The following is a 10,584-nucleotide window of genomic DNA, read 5'->3' on the forward strand; positions in this document are numbered from 1 at the left end:
ACCACTTTCCATTTAAATACGTTCTTTACTTTACATTTTGAAAGTTAAGTTCTGACCATGGCAGTCTGCAAGTCCATTTTTTTTCGAAGTACCTCTAGAACTCATCTAGATCACTGACCTGACATGACAAAGACCCTACACTTATGTTTTTAAAAAATGAATCTGAGATAATGTGCGAACAGTGTAAGGGCGTTAACGCAAGCCGTTCTGCAGCTACTCTGAAGAATATCGGAGGAGGAATGCGTGCCACTCTCATACACCTCCTCCCCTCATCCCCCCCCCCCCCCTTCTCCCCTCCCCGTCAGTGCGAGGGCTAATAACACGTTCGATTATGACGACTATTTACAAAAGGAGACTAGATCGTTAGCCTCTCGTCGCAGTCTTGGACCGCACAGAGGCTGCCGGCTGGGCTCCGGTCGGCGGGCGGGCGGGCAGCGCGGCCGCGCTGCTGCTGGAGCGGGCGGGCCGCCGGCGGCCTCCCCTCCGCGGGCTGATCGCCGCCGCCGCCGCCGCCGCCGCCGCCGCCGCCAGTCCGTCGGCGCGTCGGCGCGTCACCGCCCGGCAGTGCGTTTGATAATGTGTAATATCACAGGCGCGGGTCGCGCCGCGTTCACATGCAGCCGCACTCCTCCACCACCATCTTAGGCAGGTCGCGCTTGATGATGTTCTTGTCGGCGTCGAAGTAGAGCAGCGACATGGGCGACAGCTTCGTGGGCGCGCAGCACGGATTGAAGCCGTCGAGGCCGTGACCGCCTGTCACGACCCGGTAACCCTCGATCACGTGCGTGTGGAAGTTGCGGAAAGTGTCGGGCGTGCGGCTGGCGCAGTTTCCCAGGCAGTAGTTGGCGTAGTAGCCGCTGGGGAAGAGGATCCAGTCGTCCCAGCCGAGCTCCTGGAAGCTGACGTAGAGCCGCTGGCGGCAGCAGTGGGTGACGCGCGCGCCACAGTCGAGCGCGGCGCGCCGCACCCGACGCGCCGGAACCGCCGCCGTCCGGATCTTAATGAAAGGAACACTAGACGAGTCTCTGCCCTGCTGAAAGAACTTGCTTTTTACTAACGATTTGCATCCATTGCAGTCGACTAATAGTCTCAGTGGCCGGTCGGGACTGAGGTCGAACCAGTCCTGAACGGCCTTCTTCAGGTTGAACCGGTGCCACCCCACGTCCTCCAGACGGACGCGGCGCTTGGCCACTAGCTGGGGACGGCCGCGGTTTGCCTGAGGACGGATGCAGGACGTCAGTCAAGTCATGGTGACAACCCGAGGCAGGGCTCCGTCGGGGCAGGGCCGCGCCCTTGGAACAGTGTCAATCGAAGCAAGTCTTTCGAGAGCGTGGAGGCGGCGTTGAAGCATAGTTACGGCACTGGGGGGAGGGGGGAGGGGGGGGGGATGGGGCCCCACCACGAGGGATGACTCAGTTTGGACACGGTCAACACACGGGGAAAGGATCAGTCGGCACAGGAGATCGGCACTGCTTGAGGAAGGGAGAAACCGGGTCAGGGTCAAGACGAATGGGAAGAATCGGTCGGCACAGATCGCTAAGTTTCGGAAGAAGTTATCGATCGTGTGCGATGAGAAACTATGGACTTGAGGAAACATACCAATAGCGTTTCGGAGATTACCGTTAATAAGTATTAAGGTTAGATCTCCTGGGAGATAATCCCATACATCATGCAAACTTTGGAACCTTCAGTCACACGCCATATTTCGATCCATTTTCATCGTGCATGATCCTCATGATGAAATCGCCACTTTCTTGACCAAAAATCCTTCATAAGACTGTGACGTAAGTACAAAGCCTTATCATCCTAAGTAGGCATCAGCGAGTTCATGTGATAATCACTAGGAGTAGCCCATATTTTTAGTACGTTTTTGACCATATTCGTGGTGATATAGTTGCCGAATAGCAGATTACTGACCATGCGGGAAGCTCCACTAAAGACGCCATTTTTGCTGTCAGTAAGACTTCTCCAAGCCACCACGATGCTAAGACAACAGAGGCGTGCTGCCGCCGACGCCGAGGGGCACGCGCTGTTCATAACGGCTCGCGCGCTGCATGACGTCCGCACCTAATTCCAAGTCTCTTATCCGGGATTTACATCTAGATGGGCGGTAGCGGGGGGATCAGAGCTGCGATCTTCACCGAGGGCGCATACCGAGGATAGCCCACCGCGGCGTGGGGTCTGCCCTCACTGGCTCGGCTCAAGCCTTCCGAGCCGGCGTCGTCTCAGTCTGGCCACAATCCCTGCACGATCCGCCCGTCCTCCGGCTGCACACGCCGCTGATCCGCGTCGCCGCCGGCTGTGCGGGGCTCCGCCCGGCTGAGGCGGCGGCCTCCCCCGCCGTGGTGGCTGGGGTCGGGCCGGCGCCGCCCCGGTCCGCGCGCATCTCGCCCCGGACGTCGAGCGTCGGTGGTCAGACGACTGGCGCCGCCCGACTCAGCCGCAGCCGCCGCCGGCCCGGCCGCCCCGGTGGCGCTGTTTGTTTTCGAACGCCAGCGGCGGGCGGACGCGTGACCCTCCAGCGGGCTGGCCGGCGGCGGCCTGCCGGCGAGTGACGGTCGGCCGGCCCCACGGACGGGCCGCCGCCGGCAGACGGCCGCCGGCATTTGAGCCGCGCGACGCCAGCTGTCCTCTGGCATTTGGCCCCGCGACAGCCCCAGGCGCTGACATTTCCTCCCCGGGCCGCGGCGACCGACCAGCCTTTGGCGTTGACGCGGTCGACTTTGGCGACAATACTGCGCGGTCTGGACGCGCCCGACCTCCCCGTTGCTGGGGAAAACGCTTCAAGCATGAACTATCGGGGGCTCTCGCAGCTGGCGTCTGAATGGCGTGCTCCGAGGTTCCGTCGGATAATTGCATTTCATAATTGTATTTCGTCCATACCACCCGTTGGTTATGGCTCGTTTTGAGGCAGGAAGGAGAGGGAAGCGTGACCTTTGGACAACGCGAAGGGAAATGTGGGAGATCAGTAATGCTCACGTTGTCACAAAGATAGGGGGTCCACAGTAGCAACGCCTCTCCAATCAATAAGTTAGCCAAGTGAGATGCAAATCACAATCAAACCTCTCGATGACATTCTTTAGTTAGTATCTTCAGTGTTAATTGTCTATGGGACCGAGACATGCGGAGGGAGCAGCACCATGTCGAGGACCGGGACAACCGGACGGACTCACTGCTGACATGTAAAGCGAGTAGGACCATGCCGGGGACCAGGACAACCGGAGAGGCTCACTGCTGACATGGAAAGCGAGTGGGACCATGCCGGGAACCAGGACAACCGGAGAGGCTCACTGCTGACATGGAAAGCGAGTGGGACCATGCCGAGGACCAGGACAACCGGAGAGGCTCACTGCTGACATGGAAAGCGAGCGGGACCATGGCGGGGACCGGGACAACCGGAGAGACTCACTGCTGACATGTAAAGCGAGCGGGCGGGACCATGCCGAGGACCAGGACAACCGGAGAGGTTCACTGCTGACATGGAAAGCGAGTGGGCGGGACCATATATGGAAAGCGAGTGGGCGGGACCATATCGGGGACCGGGACAACCGGAGAGGCTCACTGCTGACAAGGAAAGCGAGTGGGACCATGGCGGGGACCGGGACAACCGGAGAGACTCACTGCTGACATGTAAAGCGAGTGGGCGGGATCATATCGGGGCCTGGGGCAACGGGAGAGACTCACTGCTGACATGTAAAGCGAGTGGGACCATGGCGGGGACCGGGACAACCAGAGAGACTCACTGCTGACAGGTAAAGCGAGTGGCCGGGTCCATGCCAAGGACCGCGACAACCGTCGGAACTCACCGCTGCGCTGCGTTCGCCCTTCTCCAGTACCCTGAACACGTACAGGGTGACCTTGTGACGGCGCCGACGCATGTGCTGCAGGTTGCGCCGGATGTCCTGCCGCAGCGTCATCTCTACCCAGAGGAAGGAGGAGCGCACGCGCAGCTTCTCCACCTGAGTCTCATTGCCGCGGTAGAAGTCCATCAGCCGGCTGCTGTTGTAGCGCGATCCTGCCGGGGCGAAGGCGGCGTCAGCTGATGAGAGAGGCGTCAGCTGATGTGGGCCGCATCAGCTGATGCGAGCGGCGTCAGCTGACGTGCGCCGCGTCAGCTGACTCGGATGACTCCTCCCTGTGCCACTGGCCGAGGGGCGACCAACGACCCGAACGAATCGCTAACAGTGCACACGGGAGCGTGGTGGGCGGCAAAGACGACACCGCAGTCTCGAACCATCATGTGGCTAGAACCGTGCCCAGCGGGCTTAACGACGCACATAGATCTCGAGAAGTAAGCCGCATTGGTCGACACAACCATGTACGCCCTCAGAGACCGAAACGCTGCCAGCATCTGGAATGGCGCAGAGCTCCGGATGTGACGTAGTCGATTCATTGCGGTGGTCTTACTGCACGTGGGAGATACAATTATAACCGCGCCATTCTGGCAGGCCGTCGGTCTTTATGTGTTACATCCGAAATAGCAAGTCCGACCAGAGTGCCGTGGCCTTTGGCTTGTTATTACATTCAGCCGAATACCACTTTTCGATGAGCGGAATCAAATAACTGTCTAGTCTCCGGATGTCCTTCCTGCGCAAAGGTCATATGCTATCAATGCTATGCTACATGCCATATGCCATATGCTATCAACTGCAGCCATTCGTAGACCACTGCTGTGCTTGTCCCGTAATAATCAGCGGACACCGCAATTTGGTATCTCGAAAAGCCCAGCGGGTTGATGCATTAACCAAGGTGGTGATGTTGGCAATGTGCTTGTGTATGCTTTGGACTTGGGGATGAGTCAGCAAACAACGAAGCTGCGTTTCGTAGCACCGGAGCTGTGAGTTCAGTCGCCTGGTATCTTACACGCGAGACCGGGCAGCCTAGCTGCGCGAGACATGGGGTTCCTGTTAACCAGCAAAGGCGGGGTAAAATCCACATCTCTTGGACGGTGACAGCAGCGGCCTGCCCTGGCCATGGCCCTGCGGCGGTCCTGTGTGGCAGGTGATGTAAGGTGTCGGAGCGATGCTCGGTCTCACTCTTGCACAGCTATGTTCTTTGCTCACTTGCTCTTATTTCCTCCTTCTCCTAAGTCGCAGGTGCAAACGGGCCGATCTCCAACCGCATAACGAGCTAGATCTGCTGTAGGTCCAGAGCCGATGTACGTGGAATCGCTGCCGCTCAAACTCACGCTGGCATTCAGGCTAATCTGCGCCCAAATGAACGTGGGCCGGGCTGTCTAGGTAAACAGAGCCTGCTGACCAGCGGCCAGGGGCGTGCGCTATCTGTCGGCAGACGCTCGGTCTGCGGCGTGACGTCGCCGGCAAGGTGCGACGGACGGCCGCCGCCCGATAACCTTCAGAGCGTCGGGCGGAAATAGCCCAGATGGGCCGATTGAGTGGGGACACGCCCCCGCCATCGCTCCGGCCAGTCAGCCGTGCGCACCTTATCTTGGCGCTAACGCCCCGGCGTCCGGCGCGCCACGCTATATTTAGCGGGTGGCCAATCTGGCGCGCGCTTGTTGGGCACCTGGTTGGCTCGGCCATTCAGCACCCCTTCGCCGGGCGGCAAGAACTGCAAATGGCCGGGTTAGCGTCCCCTCGCTCGGCGCCGGCCGCCCCTCGGCGTCGGCAGGGGGAGTCGGGCCCGCTCCGCCCCTGTCCAATTCATTTCGCCGCTCCCATTGTTCGCAAGGCACACTGAAAGCAGGGTGAACTTATTAAAATCTGAAGTTTGCATTTTCCACGGCCGGCTCGGGGCCCGTCCCGTTCATCGCTCCGCTGTGATCGTTGGCTCGGGAATACTAATTGGCTGCAGTGTCGGCGGCGGCGGTGGCGGCGGCGGCGGCGGCGGGGGGAGCGCCGCAGTCGCGTCCGCGAGCTTCTAAACAATCTGTGCCGCTGAAGGCCGCACTCACATCCAATTCGGGTTCAGCCGTGTGACAAATGCACGCGAGCCTCGAGCGCGGCCCTCGGTACGAGGGTGGTGGCTGTCGCCCCACTCCGCCAGATCGGACGCAAAATGTAATAAACTACATGGTGTTGGCTCACAGCGGCTGGGAGACCACTGTCTCTGGGCCAGTTTCGGCCCTGACGTGAATTAATCAGCATCGCTACAACTCCTCGGATTGACAATGTCACGGACTGTAATTGTGAGCGATGCTCCAGCTGCATAAACGTACCGTTACTCACACCGCGAGAGCATCACGGACGTACCGTTTGACCCAGCAGAACGGCGCATGCAAGCACGCCTTGGGCACGCCCCACCCCTCTCTTATATCTGATGGAAAAGTGCTAATACGATCGACTGGTATGGGAACATCTGGGAACCACCTGCTTCACCATCTGAACCTGATCCGAAAGCAGGCCATCTGACCAGCCAGCATGCCACTTGTCTTCTGGAGAATCTATCTGTTGTGGTCAAAAGAAACGAACAAATAAAATGCTTAACAATGGTACATGTCCTCAATCATCAATGATGCCGGGAATGATGAATCAAGTACGCTGCATCCTAAATACACTAATCAATATTATCGTAAATCAAATAACCGCGCTTCGGCGTTGTAAACCGACACATTCTGGTAGAATGATTATGTTCAGTTTGTTGTCAAAACTATTTCGGCAGATAATGGGATGCAAACATATCGTCTGGACGCAAGCATGTAAATAGCAGGCAGACGTCTTGGCAAGCTGCGATCTCAAGCTATGTCATGGTACAATCCTTCCAGATTAATGATACTATAGCTGAAGCATACCAGACAATGCAGCATAAATAGAAATGTCGTGTTTGGTGCGATGCTTCTCTGATAACGGAAATCCCGTCTCACTGACATCGTCTTCGCAGCGGGAGTATTCCCGGAGACATTAAAAAGAATTAATGCCATGATTTATGTGTCTGGAACAGCGCTTGTCACCAGGCTTAGGAGGGACTCCGCAGGGACAGCGTCACTGAGTTTAATTTGGTGTCATGCAGTTGCATGTGAACTGCATGCCGCAGTAAAATGCATCGCTGATCTTTTATAGAGCTATTAACACAGGGGTACCCAGCGTTTCGTAGGGGTGCGGCGAATACCTTTTGGGAGCAGCCGGAAATATTTGGATGTTGCATGCCACGTTGTCGGCGGAGTTTGGGGAGGGGGGATTGTTACCTCTGCACGACTATAGGTGTGTGCAGCTCTTGTAACGCGTGCCTACGCTAGATCTACCAATGATAATTTGTTCAGCGTAACTCATGAGCAGCAGCTATCTAACTGGCACTAAGTTTCCTTCGCAATGGAGTTTATTATGACACGGGCTTAGGACGGTGGCAGCAGAGGTGAGCGTGGATCCCCTCCCCTCCCCATCCTCTCGGAGGTTTCGTGGGAACTGAACACGTGATCTGCTTATCATGATGCTTGCGTATTGCGATCAACTATGTCCGTCAATGCGCAACAATTTGCCCTATTTACTCTGAAATCTTGAGGCGTTTTAGTGAATTGTATTGTGCGAAGCATCCTGCAAAAATGTTTCAAGATCTGCAATCCGGCGGAAGTGGCTCGCTATCATCAACATCAACATACGCCAACATCATCAATATGCCAACTTCAACGCCAACCATCAACGTTGTGCGCCTCCTGCTCTTGGCCCGGGAGCAGGGATGTTATCTCCCCCGAGTTTTCGCGTGGTTCGAACCGGTTCAGCAGAAGCAGTGCCTGTGAGATAGTCAGAGAAGACATGCTCTCTTCTTGCCAGTGAGGAAGCCAGAGGTAAAATGCTCTCTTCTTGCCAGCGAGGGAGTCAGAGTAGACAAGCCCTCTTCTTGCCAGTGAGGGAATCAGAGGTGAAATGCTCTCTTCTTACCAGCGAGGGAGTCAGAGGAGACATGCTCTCTCCATGCCAGTGGAGGAGTCAGAGGAGACATGCTCTCTTCTTGCCAGTGAGGGAGTCAGAGGAGACATGCTCTCTTCTTGCCAGTGGGGGAGTCAGAGGAGACATGCTCTCTTCTTGCCAGTGGGGGAGTCAGAGGAGACATGCTCTCTTCTTGCCAGTGGAGGAGTCAGAGGAGACATGCTCTCTCCATGCCAGTGGAGGAGTCAGAGGAGACATGCTCTCTTCTTGCCAGTGGGGGAGTCAGAGGAGACATGCTCTCTTCTTGCCAGTGGGGGAGTCAGAGGAGACATGCCCTCTCCATGCCAGTGAGGGAGTCAGAGTAGACATGCCATCTCCATGCCGGTGGGGGAGTCAGAGGAGACATGCCCTCTCCTTGCCAGTGGGGGAGTCAGAGGAGACATCCTCTTTTCTTGCCAGTGAGGGAGTCAGAGGAGACATGCTCTCTTCTTGCCAGTGGGGGAGTCAGAGGAGACATGCTCGCTTCTTGCCAGTGGGGGAGTCAGAGGAGACATGCTCTCTTCTTGCCAGTGGGGGAGTCAGAGGAGACATGCTCTCTTCTTGCCAGTGAGGGAGTCAGAGGAGCTCTCTTCTCTCTGGAGTCTTATGTGCCCACCGCTACCCCAACCCCCTGTCACCTTACCTGGAGATATTGACAGTCCTGTTGCTTCAACGGTTGACCTCTAGGTCACCAGTTTGCCGCCGCACGTGACATTTAAACCTCGTCCCCCCCCCCACCCCCCAGCGTCAGTCGGTAATGAAGAGCCTGCAGATCATGGTAACAGGGATAGAGATTCGTGGCTTTAGTAGTTACAACCGGAGCTGATCGGTTTCGGAATTAGGAATTGTATGACAGTGGATGATAGGTATATGTAAAGGTCACCTTTTACCTGCCACTTCGTGCTAGCATAATGCATGATCATGCATATGCATGACATTATTTCAATGACTGAAAGTAATACACATCACCTCGCCATAGTAACGAATCAATCCAAAATCCTGATTGTGGATTACGCGTGTGGCCTGATGGAGCTCAAAACGGCCCAGAGTAACTCATGAGGGAATCGTCGATTATGTAAAAATGCTCAAGGTGCGCACTTCAAACAGCGCTGTTTTATTGTCGTGCCAGACATCACATACTCGACGCGATGGAACAACTGTGTTGTTCACGTTTAGACAATTGGTTTGGAAGAAGATAACAACGCTTACGCAAACCGCGACAGTGTCATATTATTACAGAAGACCTGCATTGCTATATCGTCATTGTCATTACCCATCAAGCGGCTAAATGGCTTCCAATCTGACCAATTCATTCCAGATCTAATGTAATGCATGGATGTGCCAGCGCAGACGGCGCGCGACAAACGTTTGCTGTTCTTTTTGGCCAGTCGTCGAAAGGAAGTCATTTCGAAAGCCCTCCTTCAAACGTAAAAGGCGTCCGTGTCAAAGCGGATGAATGCGAAGCCGTGCTGCTGCTTGCAGCGGCAATATCTCCCATCATTATAGTGTTGAACTCGGCTCGTTGTAGCGTGGCGCTGGCGCCAGGGCCCGGGGTCCGGGGGAAGGGGGCGGGGGCTGCAGGCTGTCGGCGGGCGGATTCGGCAGTCGGCCTTGACCAGAGTACCGCAGCTTTGATGGATATCGTCTGGCCGGCCGGGCCGGGCCGGGCCGGGCGGGCTTCCGCGTGGCGGCCCGGCGCCCGCTCCTGCCCCTCCCCCGCCCGCCGCCGCCGCCGCCGTGAAGAGTGAGCGCCGTCGCCGCCGGGCCGGGCCGACTGGGCGGGGCCGGCCGCGCAGCGGCCGGCCCCAGCGGCGCCCGGTCAGAGGATGCGACTTGGCCGCGTGCCAGTCTACGGCCCGTCTGGCCCGGGCCGACGACGAGTGCAAAAACGTGCCGGCGTCGCCACCTCTGCGCCGGGCGGCGGCGCGGACGGCGGCGCCGGGCCGCTGACGGCCGCCGGTCGGCCGGGCTCAGGCCGCCCGCCCACCTCGGCCACACCCCAGCGGCGCCGCCGCCCGCCGCCCGCCGCTAATGCATGCGACGCCCGCCGCAGCAAACAACGGCTCTGCTCGCCACATTTGTATGGAAATACACGCGACGAACAAAAGACACCCGCACTAAGTAGGATGGAAAGGGGCTGTGGAATGTTTGAGCCCATTGGTTCCGAAAGGCCGCGATGGTCTGAGTGCGCATCCACAGACCACAATGAGGCTGTTAGTACCCGATGTGACTCTCATATCCATGCCAGGCGGATGCCATCCTGTTTGTATCGTTGACCAACGGGCTCCGTGACTTCCGGCGCCGGTCGACTCGCCTGAGTCACCGCCGCCGCGGCGGCTGTGCCGCGGCGCGTCTGCACGAGCCGCTCCCGTCCGGTGGGTGGGCCGAAGTACCGGTGTGGCGGCGGAGCACGTCTCGCCGCGCCGCCGGCTGGTCCAGTGTCCACTCCCAGCAGCAGCTGTCCAGGGCCGCGCCGGAGCAGCCGCCACCCCCGGCGCTGTGACTAATCCTCACCCCAGCCGGGCGGCGGCCGGCCCGTCTGGAGAGCGCGCGGTGCGGCGCCGGCAGCGCGCCGGCCCGCCGGACGCGATTACCATCGCCACGCGCCGCCGGGCGCGCCGCGCCGCCGCTGCCGCTGATACAGATGTAGGTCAAAACTCATCTAAATTCGCACCGTGCGGTGCGGCTGCGCGCCCCAACCGTGTTACGGGCGACTAATTAC

At 58.1% G+C, this 10,584-nt stretch overlaps 1 protein-coding gene across 1 annotated transcript; it reads right to left on the reverse strand.

Annotated features, from left to right (window-relative positions):
- Window positions 1-572: 572 nt before the first annotated feature.
- On the reverse strand, window positions 573-928 carry LOC119097201 (inhibin beta B chain-like; the record flags this gene model as incomplete). The annotated part of the gene is made up of 1 exon (XM_037220256.1): window positions 573-928. A coding segment is annotated over one exon (318 nt), but the record flags the coding sequence as incomplete, so codon positions are not given.
- Between the last annotated feature and the right edge of the window lie 9,656 nt (window positions 929-10,584).

This window comes from Pollicipes pollicipes, unplaced genomic scaffold, assembly GCF_011947565.3.
Source record: "Pollicipes pollicipes isolate AB1234 unplaced genomic scaffold, Ppol_2.1 Scaffold_4295;HRSCAF=5057_pilon_pilon_pilon, whole genome shotgun sequence".
Lineage (NCBI taxonomy): Eukaryota > Metazoa > Arthropoda > Thecostraca > Pollicipedomorpha > Pollicipedidae > Pollicipes > Pollicipes pollicipes.